The sequence below is a fragment of the Euprymna scolopes genome, chromosome 6 (assembly GCF_053919585.1).
Source record: "Euprymna scolopes isolate OS-2025 chromosome 6, ASM5391958v1, whole genome shotgun sequence".
NCBI lineage: Eukaryota > Metazoa > Mollusca > Cephalopoda > Sepiida > Sepiolidae > Euprymna > Euprymna scolopes.
The window spans coordinates 45,402,878-45,422,968 of NC_136487.1; the positions used below are offsets into that span (position 1 = coordinate 45,402,878).

General features: G+C 38.0%; 1 protein-coding gene across 1 annotated transcript; it reads right to left on the reverse strand.

Annotated features, from left to right (window-relative positions):
• Positions 1-4,892: 4,892 nt before the first annotated feature.
• On the reverse strand, positions 4,893-19,361 carry LOC145278315 (uncharacterized). Its single transcript, XM_080130607.1, has 2 exons — positions 18,707-19,361; positions 4,893-5,422 (listed from the first exon to the last, which is right to left on the reverse strand). Exons 1-2 carry the CDS (start codon positions 18,707-18,709, stop codon positions 5,156-5,158), a joined length of 270 nt encoding a protein of 89 aa, XP_079986733.1. The 5' UTR covers positions 18,710-19,361; the 3' UTR covers positions 4,893-5,155.
• Between the last annotated feature and the right edge of the window lie 730 nt (positions 19,362-20,091).

Genomic DNA, 20,091 nt, shown 5'->3' on the forward strand with positions numbered 1-20,091 from the left:
GCCTAATTTGCTCAGTGGGAAGCAAATAAATACATACTGCAAGCAAAGGCCATATGTGGGGGAAAACCCACATATAAGACCTTGATCAATGTAGGGGCAACCCTTCATACCAATTGTCACTACCCAGCTCCCCATACTCCCCAGGAAGTTGGTCCCCGTTTCCCCTTCACTCCTCACTTTAAAAATCGACCTTGTGTCTAATTTGCTCAGTGGAGGGAGCAAATAAATACCTCAAAGTGTAGTATCTGTTCTTCAGATGTTGCACTTCAGTTTCTTGTTCTCTGTCAGTGGAGGAGAAATCCTTCACGACTGAGACAATTTTTATTTTTGTTCCTTTTCTCCACGTTAAAAAACGACCCTAGTGTCTAACTCTATCCCGTGGGGAGGCATTGTAAATAGGAACTATATTATTTGTGTAAATCTCAAACTCTAACAAAGTAATAACGCAGCTGTTCCTTCCATTGTTCGGTTGGGATTGAAAAAGAGAATAAAACGGCTTTAAAAAAAAGCATTAAGTCGATTTTGCTGTTTCATACCTATTGAAAGTTTCGCATAATTAACACAATTACTGACGTCACAAATTTTGCGCTTCTCTTTTCACATTTGGTTTGAATCTATTTTATGAACTATGACCGTCGCAATATTTTAATTGTGTCAGTTATAAAAAAAAAAAAATTTGTTTCAAACATGTCTTTATTTTTAATAATTTAAAAGAACAGAAAATTTAATTTTGCTTATGCTTTTATGCTTATTTGATCAGTCAAACTCAGTTATCTAAAAAAAATTGTCTCTTTATTATGAACACAAAGATATGCACAATTCCTTCGTCTAATGAACTGCGTAGGTTTTCAGTGTCCTAAATGCTCTATTCTTAGTGAAATCTAGTTATCTCCCCTGAATTAACCCCTCTAACACAAGTGCTGTTTTTTTATTTGTTTGTTTGTTTGTTTTTTTTACATTTTTTTTTTTTGGGGGGGGGGGCCTAGATTAAAAACCGATCTTCTGCCTACCATTAGGGTGACACGTAAATAAATTTTAACAAGAACGAATGTTTTTCATAAACGTCCACTCAATCTACGTGCTTATCGATACATAGATTGATTTGTCGATGTAATAAGAAAAAACACATAAATTGGGGAAAGTGTTATATGATCTTTATAGCTAGGTATTTCGAAACCTCATATTCCTCTTTAGAAAAGGGCTAGGTTGCAAAAATTTCAATGCGACATTTAGCTAAGGGTATAATTGAGAGGATATTAAGGTATCTAGTATGTAGTAGAGTGATGGACGAGAGGTATTTGGGGTATTTGGGGTGGTTAAACTAATGTACCTATTTACTATGCCTCCCCACGGGACAGAGTTAGACACCAGGGTCGTTTTTTTTTTGTTTTTTTTTTTTCTCCACGTTAAAAAACGACCCTGGTATCTAACTCTGTCCCGTGGGGAGGCATAGTAAATAGGTACATTAGTTTAACCACCCCAAATACCCCAAATACCTCTCGTCCATCACTCTTACCTTAATATCCTCTCAATTATACCCTTAGCTAAATGTCGCATTGAAATTTTTGCAACCTAGCCCTTTTCTAAAGAGGAATATGAGGTTTCGAAATACCTAGCTATAAAGAGCATATAACACTTTTCCCAATTTGTCTTTTTTTTCTTATTACATCGACAAATAAATCTACGTATACCAATATATGGCTTTGTCTTCTTTATGATTGATACTGTGTGTGCGTGCGTGCGTGCGTGTGTGCGTGCGTGCGTTTGCGTGCGTGTGTGTGTGTGTGTGTGTGTGTGTGTAAAAAGTTATAGACAATATTAATATGGATACATATAGACTTATTTGTCAGTTCAATGTGGAAGAAAGTATTTATAGCCCTCCTCCCAATGATGCTTTCTTCCGTATTGGACTATCAAATAAAACTATTTATACTCTTATTTACTTTTGTCTATAAATTTCGTTATATACTTATGCTCCATCCCACATGTTGAGTTTCTTATATCTTGATAAGTTTCCAGTTAACAATATTCTTTAATCAACCATGATACACACACACATACACACACACACACACACACACACACACACACACATATATATATATATATATATATATATATATATATATATATATATATATATATATATATATATATATATATATATATGCTAATGGTACCATGTAACCCAGTACTAACTACCTCATAGTCGGGTCACCGGCGACTAAACTGGTTCCCCCACCAGACTTGTTTGGTGAGGAGGGTGGCTAGTCTCCCTGAAGGATTAAAAACAAGACCTTCCAAAGGGCGAATGAACCCTTTTTTGGAGTCAACGGCCAACTAGCACCGTATGTGTTTGTGTGTATGTATGTGTCTGCTGGGGTGGAGAGGGTTCCCGTAAGCCGTGATGAAGGCAACATTTCTAGGAGAAGCAAATCTCTGATATAAAAAACCATAAAGCGGGAGACCAGTACCCGCATTAAGCTGGTTTGCAGTTTAATTTATTGCTGGCTATCTTGCGCTTGCTTTTTGCTGGATCTCAACATTTTAAAACGAGGGAGAGACTTAGCTGTCGTACAAAGCTAAGACTCTGTAACGACATCTGTGTATAGATACTCCCTCAAGCATTTGTCTATTAAAATGGTCCTGTGGCGATGGAAGTCATTTTGGGGCTCATGGACTTTAAATGTCTGAGGGAGTGGCACTCGTCTGGCAAGACGTTGCAATCATCATATATATAATCTAAACCAGTTTAGTCGCCGGTGACCAGACCATGAGGCAGGTAGTACTGGGTTACATGGTACCAGTAGCATATGACATGACCTGACATACATTATTATATGGTGATTGCAACGTCTTGTCAGACGAGTGCCACTCCCTCAGACATTTAAAGTCCATGAGCCCAAAAATGACGTCCATCGCCACAGAACTATTTTAATAGACAAATGTCTGAGGGAGTATCTATACACAGATGTTGTTACAGAGTCTTAGCTTTGTACGACAGCTAAGTCTCTCTCTCTCGTTTTAAAATGTTGAGATCCAGCAACAAGCAAGCGCAAGATAGCCAGCAACAAATTAAACTGCAGACCAGCTTAATGCGGATACTGGTCTCCCGCTTTATGGTTTTTTATATCAGAGATTTGCTTCTCCTAGAAAGGTTGCCTTCACCACGGCTTACGGGGGCCCTTTCCACCCCAACACATATATACATACACACAAATATACACGGTGCTGGTTGGCCATTGACCTCGAAAAAGGGTTCATTCGCCCTTTGGAAGGTCTTGTGTTTAATCCTTCAGAGAGACTAGCCGCCCTCCTCACCAAACAAGTCTGTCGGGGGAACCAGTTTAGTAGCCGGTGATCCGACCATGAGGCAGGTAGTACTGGGTTACATGGTATCAGTAGCATATGACATGACCTGATCATAACATACACACACACACACACACACACACACATATATATATATATATATATATATATCACGTTAAAGGTATTTAATGGAAAACTATTGAATTAAAAATGAAGCTATTAAAAGTGCTCAATAAAAAGAGCAAATATAATATTTTTATTTATATAGAAAAATATTACATAGTCACTACACTGAGCATGCTAATGTTTCAGACAGTCCTCGTCAGGCGACGTAATAAAGTTTGTGTACCACTGAAAGCGTCTGATTCTCAAATGGAAGAATTGAAGAAATGTATTTATTTTCATAAAAATAACATTAAATTTAAAAGGGAAACGTTCAATTTATAAGTAGGAATTCAAGTTCTTTCCAGTAGTCTCGTAGGTAATTCAAACTAACTGAATGCTTTCATTTGTGTGTAGAGTGAGGACAATACAAAGTCCGTATATGTGATTTATGAATTGCCATCGAGCAATTAATTTTTATAAAGCATATGATGAGATATTCCTTAAATATTAGAGAGTTAGTGTGACAGTTATTTATGTGACCTGTGCTTATTTATTTTTGTGAGAGAAACTTCAATGTCTACAAGACATCATCTTTAGGTGTCTGTAGTCTCTTTGTATAAGAGTTTGTCAGAGACCGTGACATGAGAATACTTCTCATTAAAAGTAATCTTTTAAAAAAATGTCATGCTGTCTCTTCAACCTACCCAGCATATCTCCCGGGTAGCAGACGAAAAAAAAAACTATTAACAGTGGGTAGCTTTTAAACCTAAAAAAAAAAAAAAAAAAAAAAAAAAAAAAAAAAAAAGACGTAAACAATGCAGAAAAAAAAATATTAATAAAATCCGAAGTAAATATAGGCAGGCTGACAGCCTGGATAAAAAGGGTCCCTCAGGCCATTTATATACCAGGCTGTATTTATTTGCTTCCGCACGAGAACAAATTAGGCTCAAGGCCGTTTCTTAATGTGGAGAGGGGGAGGAGGAGGGAAAGGGGGACCAGCTCTCGAGAAGTGGGAAATAGGAGCTGGATAGTGAGAGCCACGTGGTATATAGGGTTGCCCCTACATGGACCAGAGGCCCATCTCCACAAGGGCAATGGTCTTTGATTGCAGCATCTGCCGGACAGATACTACACTTTGATCTTGGCCAAAAGCTCACAAAGGTCCCTCCCGCGAGGGGGGAGAGGTCGGCGCAATTTATATACCAAGCAGCAAAAATGATAATAAAAATGATATAAACCTTCCTATATCATGACAGGGTCAGTAATTAGGCCTTAATAAAAAGTCATAGCCTTTTATCTTCATCATCATTTCTAACAATAAAAAAAGAAAATATGAGGCTTAAAAGCCCGGTTATGGTCTATTACTCAAACGAAGATGTTGCTGCTTTGCTGCAACTACTCAACGTTTCAAAAGTGGGACAAAACATCAAATGAAATCCTGGTCGAAAAAATAAAAGAAACCGACCTCCCTTAAGTAAGATAAATATTTTTTTTATTACAACTTATCATAAAACAATAATTTGCACAACACACAAAACGGCTTTCACTGATAAAAATATGAACAAAACAGCCACAAAATGCGTTAAATATAATAGCATCAAGATAACAACCATTAATCAGTAAATAAACAAAATAATAACATGGATAAATATTTGTTTTTGTTTGTTTGTTTTTTGTTTTTGTTTGTTTGCTTTTGTTTGTCTCTTTTTTAATTCATTTAAATGAAGTAGCGTAAGTTTTATTTCTTTTTCTTTTTCTTCGATTTTTTACCGCCTTTTTTCTTTTTACTTGAGGCTCCGCTCCACCGGAAGCCACGTTTCTCCAAAGCTTCCGGTGCATCATGGGCAATATAATAAAGATTTTCCATGGCGGCTGGACTGAGGATTGTCGCAAATTCATCTATTCTCGACTCGAGTTTCTTGTTGCTGTTGGTCGACTTTTTACTTGTTTTTGTTTTTTTACTGATTTTCTTCTTTTTACTTGCTGTGCTTTTCTTTTTTGTCGGCTGCAAAAAATAATTTAAATAAATTATTTTTGTTTATTTTTAAGTAAAGAATTGAAAACTATTAGGATATATTTTACCCCCGAAAAATATTCAATTCTCACAGGTGAGAATGCGGTAAGTTGAGGATAAGCTCTGAAACAAAATATGGCGATAGTTGGTTTGCGTGAAGGAACACAAGAAGTGTGTACAATATTTAAAGCAATTTTATTGCGTGAAAAATGGATGATACAAGAAAAATTTAATTTTACAGTAAAAAAAAGGAAATTTGCGAAAAACTTGCTTAATGAGAACTTATCTGGGAATGGAAAGTTCGAGTAACAACTTGTCCGCGTGCGTCCCTCAATTCTCATTTTGTATCGGACTCATTTTGTGGGGGGGGTCCATAGGCATAACCACTCATCAAGGCCCAGAGGCCACTCGAGGATAAGGGTTAAGGGTGTACAGTAGTCAATTGGACAATACAGTAATCGTTAGTAATGGCAATTTAGTAAATTTTTTAACTTAAGTGGAATGGCTCATCAAGAACTTGTTTACGTTGGACTTGAAGACAACCATATTGTAGTCAACTAGAACGCAGGAAAACGGAAGACAGTTCCACAGGCGTGCACTTCTAATAAAGAAGCTTTGTTTATTGAATCTATGTTTAGGTTTAGGCACAGATAAAGAGTGGGGGGGACTATTGATAGTGTTTTCAGCTAGACGAGTGCTTTTTTGTGAAAGTTTGGCGAGAGGGGAACCATAGATTGAATCTCAGTCGAGCATTTGCCATGAAAATAACAATAAAGCAGAGACAAACTCGCAACATCTCTTCTGTGAGATAGAGGTTGGAGGGAAGAGAAAATGACATCTACGATGCTACGAAGTCTATTTTGAACTCTATCAAGGCAGGACAAATTCTTTCTAACAGCTCCTGCCCAGATGTGGCAACAGTACTCCATCCAGTTGTAATCCAAACAGAAATTCGGTGATAAATGATGACTAACTTGTAACTGTCGTCTCGGGTTTCTCACAAAGTCTTCAATTTAGGTCGATAACTGTATGAAGGGGACTGAGTTTCTGTGACTGCGGTCTTGGTCACGTTCTGCTGGTGGATCCAAAAATAGGGCGAAAAAGAGACAGGGCACACTGATGTGAGGATTTTTATGTTATCTCACGTGACCTGAAAGCAGTAGGGACGGGAAATCCTGCCAGCCGAAAGGGACAAGGTAATGACTCGTCAATGAGGAATGAGCGAAGGGACATAAATTCTAATAAAACAAAGTAATTTTGAAATTTTTCGTAAAAATAGAAGTATACGTAAAGATTTGAGAAACTCATTTCAATATTAAATTATATAAGCATTTTAATGTGTTATTTTTACTCGAGTCACCACTTATCAATACTAAGAGCAATTCAAGCATAACAATTAATGAGTGTAAATGGGAAAATGTCAGAACTCCTTTTCACGAACGTCGCAATTCGTACCATTCCATCTTAACCCTTTATGAACTGGTTGAACTAATTCGTTCAGTCGTAAATAAATGAATATAACGGCATAAATAAAGTAGGAATCGATTTAAATACGCTTTGTATGTATTAGGTTAGTATCTGGGTAGATGCCAGATACATCCAAATTGCAGCTGTCAACTGCATATATTCAGTATGCCACCATCTCTCTCAAAGAGTGGAGGATTTCGTTTGTTGTTATAAACACAATGTTTTCGAGCTTTATGGTAATAATACAGATAAGTTTATGAAATGCAAAAATTTTCAGTGGTAGTTTAACTATTGAACTTCATAATTTTTCTAGTTTGAAGTCAATCATAGTATCATTACCTCTTAAACTAATTAAAATTAACAATAAATATTTTTTAATCATCTACATCATAATTCACGTCATAAAGAGTTAACTTATATCGTAATTCACAACACCAACTTTCAAAGTTTATACTCTCTTTCTCTCTCTCTCTCTCTCTCTCTCTCTCTCTCTCTCTCTTTCTCTCTCTCTCACACACACACACACACAAGCACACAGCTGTCAAAAACTCGATTCCCTGTTCTCTCCAATTCGTCCTTCTTATAGCCACTATTCTCCTCATATGCAAATTAATGACACATGGATATGAAGAATTCATTTACAAACTGAAGGCTTTCTTCCCCCCCCCCCTTCCTCACCTGTGTGAGTGATAACTTCTATGACAACAAGACGGGTGGATTGTCAACTAACTCAGAAAAAAATTTACATTTTTTTATCACAAGGTTCATAATTATTTTTAATCAGCACAATTCAGAAAGATAACCGTTTGTTCGTATTTTGTGTGTGTGTGTGTGTGTGTGCGTGCGTGCGCGCGCGTGCGTGCGTGCGTGCGTGCGTGTGTGTGTGTGTGTGTGTGTGTGTGTGGTTGTGTCTGTGTGTGTGTGTCTGTGTGTGTGTGTGTGTGTGTGTCTGTGTGTGTGAAATGAATTCAGGAACATAGACACAGAATGTTAAACTAATTCACTTGATAAACAAGAGCTTGTTTGTAACTTTTAATGTAGGCAAAAGGAAAAATGCAATTTTTTTAAAGTCAACATCCGGTATACGTGTCGTATTTATTTACCTCAGGTGTGGGTTTGATGGAAGTGTTTCTGTGGAACGAATCGAATTTAAACCTGACACACCCAGGTCCTCAGTCCTTGTCGTTAACTACTTAGTTACCGTCACTCGCAGATATACGGGTAGTAGTCGTAACAAAGTCGTAACAAAGTCATAACAAAGCTGTAATAAAGAGAAGTGCATAGACACAATGGCGGAAGCAGCAAGATTTTTTTTTTTTTTTTTTTTTTTACTTCGCTCGTCATCCCTCTCTCCAAGATGTTCACAAATCTAAATATTGGCCGAGGTCGAAGCATTTTGAAAGAGTTTAAGTGAGAGTATTCTTTGAGTTGCTCAATAACACCTCTTTATATGAGTAATAAAAATCAATTACAGCTATAATATATTCGAAATAGACTAATGTTGGGGCATGAACAAGTCTTAATGACGAAATAAATTATAATTAATCCCAACAAAGAAATCGTGCAATATATATATATATATATATATATATATATATATATATATATATATATATATATATATATATATCGGCAAATGTCTGTATTTCCAATTAACACATGAAAATTACACAACCAGCACCCACAAAGTTGGTATTGTTTTAATCGGCGTAACCCTGGAAAAAATAACATCTGAAATTTTTAATAAAATCATTATTTGAGGGCCAGATGGCCATTTAACTCATTTAATGTTATCAATATGTACACTCATCTTTTAATGTTTCTATTTATTTGCCTCCTCGCTTCACTTCCAAAATTCTTTCTTTTAGAAGTCACCGTTTCTCTCTCTCTCTCTCTCTCTCTCTCTCTCTCTCTCTCTCTCTCTCTCTCTCTCTCTCTCTCTTAATTTTTTAGCTGTGTAGCACTTTTTATATTCAGGTAAGTGAGGCGGTTTGGGCGATTTCCCACATCACCAAGACAAGACCAATCAGTGAATTCCACCTCATCTGTTGCCCTTCAGGCATTAGCTAATCCCAATCGAACAGGTGCGTTCACCCGCGCAGTGCGATTCTTCGATTTCCATCATAGGAGAGACAAGTGAGTCAGCCTATGTCACCCTTGACACTAGCTTGATATCTATTTTTCATTACAAAGACTTTTAGTCATAATAATTCCAAGTGCACCTGGTTGGGATTTTAGTGAAGCCAAAACAATTGTATTTTCTTATACGTCGTTCGGAAGAATTTCAGTCGACCGGCAATGTATAATTTAAAAAAAAATGAAAATGACTGTCGAAGTGATACTCGGTTGGTCTGAGAATAATCCATTAAGTTTAATCTCCGACCAAATAGGATTGATTCGATGTTAATTTTCACTTTTACCCGCGAATTTTTGGTCTACCCTTCTATGTCACAATTACTTATAATATCCGATCCTATGTTTCCTTGGTAAAAGACAATTCTGCTAAATTCCATTGACTAATAATCGGTTTACATTAGTTACTCATATCACTGCGGTTGTTTTATTTTGCAAATATCGAAATTTCAAAGGGGGCCAACATTAGGTGTATAAACACACATACAAACACACGAATACACATACATATATATATGTGTGTGTGTGTGTGTGTGTGTGTGTGTGTGTGTGTGTGTGTGTGTGTGTGTGTGTGTGTGTGAATACAGTCATATCTTGCTACGATGTGCAGACCGTTTCAATCATATTAGATATCATCAGGCAAGAAAAATTAAGGTACAAAAATTAAAAAGGTTCCAGACCTTTTCAAATTTTGAGGAGAGAAAATTTGCCACGACTGGCAGTGGGCAAAAATTAAACTTCTAATATATATATTAGTGTTGGGACGATTAATAGGAATCAATAATCTGAAAAATCGGAACGTTTTGCGGTATCTGTATTGGCATCGGAAAATGTGTGCCTATTTTCCGATCCGAAAAAAAACTATTCCTTTAATAATCATTTTTTTATTTGATTTTATTTACAACAAAATCTCCCACTGCTGGTAGCGATGATAAAATAATAAATATTTATTGATTTAAACTTCCAGTGAAACTAAAATTTATAGCGCACCATCCGCCTCACAAGTGTGTTTTTGCGTTTGAAAAGATTTATGCACCATTTTTCACGGTTACGGTCAAATGTCATGGTCAGAGCTTCTGCAGTTTATATACTCTCCTACAACCCGCACCACTGAACTGATCATGACTAAACCTGACATGATGATGGTCTTCGACTTAGGAATGGTGCACACTATTTTTCAAGGTCAAGGTCTAATGTTAAGGTCGGAACTTTGCTAGTAGTTAAATATTTAGAGATTCATAAAGAACCAGAATCGGAATCGGTTATTGTATCGGAATCGGGAATTTAGTGCGGAATCAGCAATTGTATCGGAATCGGGAAAAATATTGGAATTGCCCCTATCACTAATATGTATGTATATATATATATATATATATATATATATATATATATATATATATATATATATATATATATATTAAATAAGGGAGTAGTCACCAATAATGTGTATTTTTTAACATTATTTTATTATTCCGTGTCTTGGTTTTTCATTGAGAATTATGTTTGGATCATTGTAATAATGTTTTTAAGTTATTGAAATCGTTTACGCGCGTTTCAGACGGTCTGTGATGCGTCCTCGTCAGAAATTATTTTCAAATGTGTAAAAATGGCGATTTTCGTGGTTAGTTTGAAGTTTTTCCAAGGGGTGGAGGCTTGTAAGTGTTTATTATACATTGGTATGCTGAATTTTTATTGTTTTTTTATTTGGTTTGTCCAGGGAGGCGTTGACCTCGCTGTAGTCGCTGTCTCTTTCTGCTAATGTTTTTTTCTTTTCCTTTAGGGTGGGATAGGGTGTGTGTATGTGTGTGTGTGTGTGTGTGTGTGTGTGTGTGTGTGTGTGCGTGTGTGTTTATGTGTGTGTGTGTGCGCGTGTGTGTGCGTGTGTGTGTTTGCTTTTATTGGTTTGGGAATGTGTATATTGTTTTATAGTATTTTGGGGTTATTTGCTTCCTTAGGAAGGCGGCTGTGGTTCGAGGTCGTTACTAATGTGTATGTGTGGGGAGGGGGGGACTGGCTCTTCTGAAGTAAGGGTAGGGGTGCTTTCATTCTATTTTGATATCTATTTTTTGGATTCTTGGATTTTAGTATTGCGATTTTTCGTTTTAGTCTTATATTATGTTTGTTTAGAAAGAGGGGTGTATTTAAAATAGGGGATTTTTTAATGTTTCTATTTATTTGTCTCCCCATGTGGGTATGGCCAGACCCAGGATCGGTTCCTAGTGTGGGGAAGATTTTGTTCCCCAGAGGGGGGGCATTGGAGGGGGTGTAGGTATGGGAGGGGGTGATAGAAGGGATGATAGTCGTTTCAGTCATGAGGGGGTTCTCCTCCCCTGACTGAGGAGGGAGCGAGGTGTTGGAACAGATATTATACTATGGTTCTAGGTGTCTTCTAGTGTTGTTGGTTTCGAGGTTAAGTAGGGTTGGTAAGTGTGTTGTATTAGAGATAGGGGTGTTATGTCTGTGTGTGGTTGTATGCGCGCACGTGTGTGTGTTTTAATGTGTCGGTTCTGATTTATGTGTGGGTGTGTATATGTGTATGTGTATGCGTGTGCATGCGAGTGTATCTTGCAGTTCTGTTCAGTTCAGGAGTGAATCTGGTGATGAAGTTTTTTTCCTGTGTAAGTAAATAAAAATAATTGTCTGTTTGGAAGATTGGCATTATTTTGAAGCTGTTTCCACTGCATGTGTGTACGTGTTTTGAAACATAGAGGTGTCTGTTCTCTGTAATTTTGATGTTGCTCTTATGTAAGGCCACTCTATTGCTGAAATTTTTGGTGGCGCCTATGTAGGATTTGTTGCATGTTGTGCATCTTAGTGCATATACTACATTTCTGGAGGTGCAATTTAGATCCTTTTTTATTTTGAATGTTTGTGCTGAGTTTTTGAATGTGTATGTGTTACCTTCTATTATTATGTCACATACTCCACATCGCGGTTTGTTGCATTTTATAACTCCTTTTGTAGTATGCGGGACGAGTTTTGAGGAAGTTAGGATGTGTTTTAAGTTTTTGGGTTGGCATTTGCTTTTTATTATTTTTGTTGTTTTAAGTATGTTGTTTAGTTTGTCGTTCTGATTGAGGAGGATAAGGTTTTTTGTTATCTGTGTGAATAGTTCTGGGTTGTTTGTAGAGACTTTTGATGAAATGAAAGAAACTAATAGCGATAATGCCCCATCATATGACCTTGTAAAACGCTGGCATCATGAATTCAAACATGGCCGGAAGTCTGTGGAAACAGCTCCCAGACCTGGTCGCCGCCCACCTTCTGCCATTGATGAGGCATCTGTCCGTTAAGTTGAGGCTGCCTGTTGCAATATTTTGGGTTAATGGGGTATTTATTTAAATGCTGCCCACATCAGCATTATTTGGCACAAGGCCTGGAAAGTGGGAACCCCGCAGGCTCCCCTAAAGGAGGGGCACTCCTGTAATTTTAAAAATTGCCTGAATAACCCTGTCGGCATTCCCCGGTCGGGGCGCCTCAAGCAGCAAGCAATAAACTTGCCCCACCGGAAAGCCCGATGGCAAGGCCTGGGAGGGTGGACCTCCTAGGTATTACCCAGGCGGTGTACCTCAGTCCAACAGGTGCTGGGCCGGTTCCCGGCCCCTCACCTGTTGGGCTGAGTGTTAAGTGACGAATTCTTGACATGTACTACCCTGTCTCCATGCAACCGAAGCCGCTAGGAGACACATCCCATCATCCCAGGGGGTTAATGGGGTAGATATTTATTTGCTGCCCACCTCAGCAAAATGTGGCACAAGGCCGGAAAGTGGGAACCCCGCAGGCTCCCCTAAAGGAGGGGCACTCCTGCAATTTTAAAAATTGCCTGAGTAACCCCGTCGGCATTCCCCGGTCGGGGCGCCTCAGACAGCAAGCAATAAACTTGCCCCACCGGAAAGCCCGGTGGCAAGGCCTGGGAGGGTGGACCTCCTAGGTATTACCCAGGCGGTGTACCTCAGTCCAACAGGTGCTGGGCCGGTTCCCGGCCCCTCACCTATTGGGCTGAGTGTCAAGTGACGAATCCTTGACTGGTACTACCCTGTCTCCCTGCAGCCGAAGCCGCTAGGAGACACATCTCATCATCTCAAGAGAGTAATGGGGTAGATATTTATTTGCTGCCCACCTCAGCAAAATGTGGCACAAGGCCGGAAAGTGGGAACCCCGCAGGCTCCCCTAAAGGAGGGGCACTCCTGCAATTTTAAAAATTGCCTGAGTAACCCCGTCGGCATTCCCCGGTCGGGGCGCCTCAGGCAGCAAGCAATAAACTTGCCCCACCGGAAAGCCCGATGGCAAGGCCTGGGAGGGTGGACCTCCTAGGTATTACCCAGGCGGTGTACCTCAGTCCAACAGGTGCTGGGCCGGTTCCCGGCCCCTCACCTGTTGGGCTGAGTGTCAAGTGACGAATCCTTGACATGTACTACCCTGTCTCCCTGCAGCCGAAGCCGCTAGGAGACACATCCCATCATCTCAAGAGATTAATGGGGTATGATCCTACACAGTCGGACGATTCTATTTATAAACGATGCTGCTAAGAACTGACGAATCAAATTAATTCACGTTCTGCTACCAACCAATCAGAAACCAGAATTGCGTCATAAATATTAAACCTTTTCTGGAGCAATTTCACATGTTCTTTTTCCGGGTTTCGACACGGTAAGAATATTTTGTTCTGTGGAACTGTCTACTACAAAAAAGTCACCTCCCAGGAATTGTGTGTAACAGCGAACCATCTGAAACTGTTCTGAAACTCAAAATGGCTTACACTTCTAGACTGCCATTTTGGAAGATCGGCGCATTACTATTCGCCAAATAGCCGAAGATGTTAAGATTAGTACAGGGTCTGTGGAAACTATCATTCATGACCATTTGCATATGCATAAGGTGTCTGCCAGATGAACTCCCAGGTTGCTCACACCATTCCAGAAGCGAGAATGCGTCGAGTGCTCGAGGATGAATTTGGAGATGTGCTAAGAAGATAAGTCAAAGTTTTTCAAAAGACTGATTACATATGATGAAACCTGGTTCCATCACTATGATCCAGAGACCAAAGCCCAGTCAATGCAGTGGAAGCACTCTTGGACTCACCACCTCCAAAGAAAGCAAGGGTGCAGCCCTCCGCTGGCAAGGTCATGCTCACAGTCTTCTGTGACCAGGACGGAGTAGTGATAACAGATTTCCTGGCAAACGAGTACCACAATTGCAGGAGCCTATTATCCTTCACTTTTGAGGAAATTAAGGGAAGCTATCAAAATCAAGAGGCGGGTCAAGATCAGCAAAGGTAATCTCCTCCTGCAGGACAACGCTCCTGTCCACAACTCGCATGTCGCCAGATCAGAAGCATGGGCGTGTGGTTATGAAATCCTCCCCATCCTCCCTACTCTCCTGACTTTGCACCCTCTGACTTTCACCTTTTCCCAGCCATGAAGTTGTTTTTGAAAGGAAAGAGTTTCCCAGATGATGCAGCCTTGATTTCTGAAGTCACGTCGTGGTTGGAGGACCAACCTGGGGTGTTCTACAAAAAGAGCTGCATCAAACGATGGGAGAAATGCATAACTCTGGGTGGTTCCTACGTAGAGAAAGACTAATAACTGTGCCAAGTTTCGTTGCTCTACTGCTATTGGAAGTGGGTCAAGGGCATTACTTATTGCACGCCCCTCGTACCATATATATGTATCTATCTGTATTGCAACGTAAGAAATTTGGTATATATCCGATCTACTAATGCCTGATACCAAAGTCCGGTTGTTATATATATGACTTATTTAGCTTACACCGAGAAGAATAAGCTAGGGTCTCCTATTTGCGACCTCCTCAGAGTCAATTTATTATTGAAGTGAGGCAATATTTACTATAATAAGAGGTGCATTTGCAGACATGATGTGATGGGTGGATAACTGTGTGATTTTCTTTGTTGTTTTGATGGACAATATCGGGGGTTGCTATGATCTTAAATTCGCTTCTGTTTGACTAAAATAATTTCTGATTAATTTTCGTTTAGATTATTGCACCTTGGTGGCCTCAATTTAATTATTCTGTGTTTAAGAATCCTAACCTTATATATAATGCCGTAAAAATCCGACCAACCAAGAAGATTGTTCTGGCTATCAGATACTTATCAGTTGCTATACTCTGGCAAAGTACTTTTAGGTATACGTGCACAGACATACACACATATCCATGCATAGATACATCCACACACACACACACACACACACACACACACACACAAAGACCTCAATACGTGCGTAGAGATGAGTAGTATATGGCAATTAAGTTACACAGATTTTTACAGCGTTTTATCCTCGTCAGGATTCATAAGACTATTGAATGGAACTGATGTTACTTCGTGTTTGCTAGTTAGCCAACCATGTGTGTGTGTGTGTGTGTGTGTGTGTGTGTGTGTGTGTGTGTGTGTGTGTGTGTGTGTGTGTGTGTGCATTTCCCTACCAAATAAATCTGTAAATTTTCAGTCTACGCACTCGAGATTTGACATACGGGGTATTGAGATGTGGGAAAATCTTTTTAATCGGGTTTTGGCCAGACATGTTGCTGTTAAGGAGTCAAAGTTCAACGATTTGACCGTTGAAAACTCTACCAAACTCCTCCGCCAATTTTTAGTCTAAACACTTGAAATTTTAGATATAGGTAAGTTGGACATGGATCTAACTTTATAATTCAATTTGACCCTCAAACAATAAATGCTAAGGGGTCATAATTGGGGTCAAAGTTTTTAAAAAATGACCTACTGCGAGCGCTACCAAATTACTAAGCCAATTTTGGGTCTAAACATTTGAAATTTTACATAAAGTATATTCAGACATAGGGCAATCGGTTTGGGGCTGAAAATTTGACTGCCAAGGGGTCAAAGTTGAAAAGATTTTACCTTTGCGGTCTCTAGCAAACTATTAAGCTAATTTGAGGTCTAAACATTTAAAATTTTTAATAAAGGGTATTCAGACATGCAGTAAGCTTTTTAATCAGTTTTGGGGCGGAAATTTAGCTGCCAAGGGGTCAAAGTTTACAGCGTTGACTTTTGCAGACTCTACCAAACTCCTTCGTCAGTTTTGGGTCTAAACACTTGAAATTTTAGATGTAGGTTACGTGGACATGGCTCAAACATTTTAATTTAATTTGAACTCAAAACAATAAATGTTAAGGGGTCAAAATTGGGGTCAAAGTTAAAAATATTGACGTCTGCAGTCTCTACCAACTTTTCTCTATGGTAGTTATTGAAACCTATTATATAGAAAGGCATTACCGTATATATTCATACATTTTAATATATACATATAAACTTATGAACAGCACATAGGGCCTGGGTAAAGCCAGGCAGAACTGATAGTATATATCTATAAAAGTGATGGTGTGTGTGTGTGTGTGTGTGTGTGTGTGTGTGTGTGTGTGTGTGTGTGCATTTCTCTACCAAATCACTCTGTCAATTTTCGGTCTACAGACTCGAGATTGGACGTAAGGGGTCTTGAAGTTTGGGAAAATCTTTATAATCGGTTTTTGGCTAAAAATTTGGCTGTCAAGGGACCAAAGTTCAACGATTTAATCTTTGAAAACTCTACCAAATTCCTTCGCCAATTTTGCGTCTAAACACTTGAAATTTTAGATGTACGTTACTTGGACATGGATCTTTGTTTAGGGATCAAAATTAAGGTCAAAGTTTTTTAAAAAATTCACCTCTCCGGCTATACCAAATTACTCAGCTAATTTTTGGTCTAAACACTTGAAATTTTACATAAAGTGTATTCAGACATGGGGCAAGCGTTTTTTATCGTTTTTAGGCCGAAATTTTGGTTGCATATAACCCTCCCTCCCTCCCCTAATTTATAGCTTTTCCTTATTCCATCGATAAATAAATCTATATATACCAATATTTCGCTTTGTATATATCTGCAGTCATCGACATACAGTCCTGTTTCGTTGTATCACAACTCATCAGTGCTGCTAGACTAGCACCTTAAGCCGAGGATTGAACTTAGAACCATCGCGTTGGCAGTCAGCAGTTCTACCGATCGACCCACGGGAGCGGCGCCCGTAAATTATCTCGCCAAATGTCTATTTAGACAAACACCTGTCCACCACCTTTTCAGTGCTCTAACTGCTTGTTTATAAATAAACAGTGAGCGTCGCATTTTTCAGCCAATTAAGTAGCGGGTGAGATTATTTACGACATTGCTCTACCAAATGAGGGGGGCTTAAAATATTTGTAGTCATCGACATACAGTCCTGTTTCGTTGTATCACAACTCATCAGTGCTGCTAGACTATTACCTCTCCCAAGCCGAGGATTGAACCTAGAACCAGTCGTTGACAGTCAGCAGTTCTACCGATCGACCCGTAAATTATCTCGCCAAATGTCTTATTTAAACAAACATTTGTCCACCACTTTTACAGTGCTCTAACCGCTTGTTTATATATATATATATATATATATATATATATATATATATATGAGAGAGAGAGAGAGAGAGAGAGAGAGAGAGAGAAAGAAATAATGAAATGGGTCGGATGTTATATCTAATGACTAATCATATCTGAATTATTTCATTTAAATTCTGGATTAAAAAACCTCTCTAAAATATTTATTTTATTAAAACACTTGGATGATCAAGAAACTGCAGTAAATATTTAAGTTAAGTAATATTGAATAATATATAAGTAATATGTAAATATGTGTGGGTGTTTGTAGAATTTCATGTCTATGCGCTTATGTTATTTATATTATGAAATAATATAATGTATTAGACTTTTATCTCGTTAAAAAAAAACAGGAAAAACTTATAGACCGTTGACTTAGAATGAATGCGTTAAGCCATTTATGGCATTTAACCCTTAATTGTGCACCGAACGGATATCATAATGACTAGTTCGCTCCACAATATCATAACAAAAGTCCATACAAATTTTCAGCCAGATCGATCCAGCAGTGTTCGAGAAAAAGTAGGATGGACAGATGGAGAGGCAAACAGAGAGAAATATAATATATATTATAAATATTTAAACAATATACAATACTTAAGTAGTAGCAGTGTTAGTAGTATATATATATATATATATATATATATATATATATATATATATATATATATATATATATATATCACAATACTACACGCTAGATTCAGCCACTCTGATGAGTCGTAGACGACGAAACACGTGTCAGTGGATAATTATATTTTAAAAAACAATATATATATAATGAAATAAATAATATATATATAATGATCAGTGAATGAAATAAACGGTGAAGTGTTTTTATGTTTATTTTTCATATATATATATATATATATATATATATATATATATATATATATATATATATATATATATATATATATATGAAAAATAAACAAAAACACTTCAACGTTTATTTCATTCACTGATCATTCCCACCTAAAATACAAAATGTTCTGAGTAGCTTACTTGCTCTAAGTATATTTTCATACTATATAACACATATTTTAAAGTGTGTATCACGTTTTGTTAGTCAACTTATCGAGTTTCGAACCTCATAAAGAAATCTAACCGTATTCCACGTTCATCCAAGTGTAAAATAGGTAAAGACAACGTTAAAAAAATAAAGTATTTTGGCATCTAAAATATGCATAGTTATGCTAAAATGAATATCGCTTACGTTTGAACAAAATCTTCGCAGGTAGCAGGTACTTACCATTTTGCAGACTGCTCCCCTTTGCGAATTACTAACTGTTTAAAGGCTGCTTCAGCGTTCTTCTCCGCTTGGGTGCGATCCGTTTCGTTTTGTGTGTTCTTTTCTTCCTTTTTTACGTTTGTTTTTGTTTTGTTTTTTGTTTGTTTGTTTTTGTTTTTTTGTTTTTTGTTGTTTTTTTTGTTTTGTTTTTTGTTTTTTGTTAGTTTATTTGTTTTTGTTTTTTTTGTTTTTTTTTTTTTGTTTTTTTTGTTTTTTCTTTTCGATGTGATGCAAGTTAAAACAAGTTCACAGTTGACGAAATGTCGTCTGCATGGCACGAACGTTTCTCGGAGCTATTAAATGATTTACATGCGTGAGTCGCCTATCAGTCAAAAAAAAGAAAAAAAAATGGCCGGGCGGATTAACCCACATTTGCTTCATTTGGCGTCCGAAACAACAACAAAAAATGCTTCTCCCTCCGTTTCAAAAGCAGATTTGGTTACTCCGTAACAAAGTCAATCTGGAATATGATTTGTCATTTGCAATGTGCATTTGCCGACGTCGTTAACAGAGGCGAGGGGGGAAATTCTTCTTGTAGATTGGCTGAGGAGAGCGATGTCAATAGGTCCACGAAATATCACCTTATCAAACAGAGATTAACCTCTGCAAATAAATCACCATTTATTGTCCTTGTCCACATGTTCGCCTGTCCGTTTTATACTCTCTCGTTCCTCTGCGCGCTACAGACCGAAAATCATATACTAATTATGAACTAACTCATGTTCTTCAAATGGTTTGTAACACACAAGACTTAAACCAGCAAGGTTATCTGCCGTTGGACCGACCGATTCACTCAATACAAACTATAAGTTCACCTTACTTTTTATGACATCTATCATTAGTTATATACACATAATCATGTTGACACGCCGGTTCTCGTTTAGATCATCGAAGTTAAGCAACGACAAACTTGACCAGTACCAGATGGGTCACCAATTTGTTCAATTTCTATGCACTCTATGTATGTAGCACTGAAGTTTATCCTTCGGTGTCCAAAATTAAAGCGGGTAAACTCGTTTCTGCGCACTGAATTTGTGCAGTTCTGAATTAATGTAAACAAATAATTATATTTTGACCAACCAGAGAACTTTCTGAATTTATTGGAACTGGTTTTTGGAGCCATCAACCCCCTTTAAAAGAGCCAGATTTTCTTTCATTAAAAAGTTGAGACCAAAAATTCAGACAATGCTATGTCTCCTTAATCGCCCCAATTCTCAACTCACGTAATCATACACTGTCACCCGCATATTCACACTTATAAAGCGCGACACACACACGCACACACACACACACACACACACACACACACACACACAATGAGTGCTTGAAAGCCATGAATCCTTTAA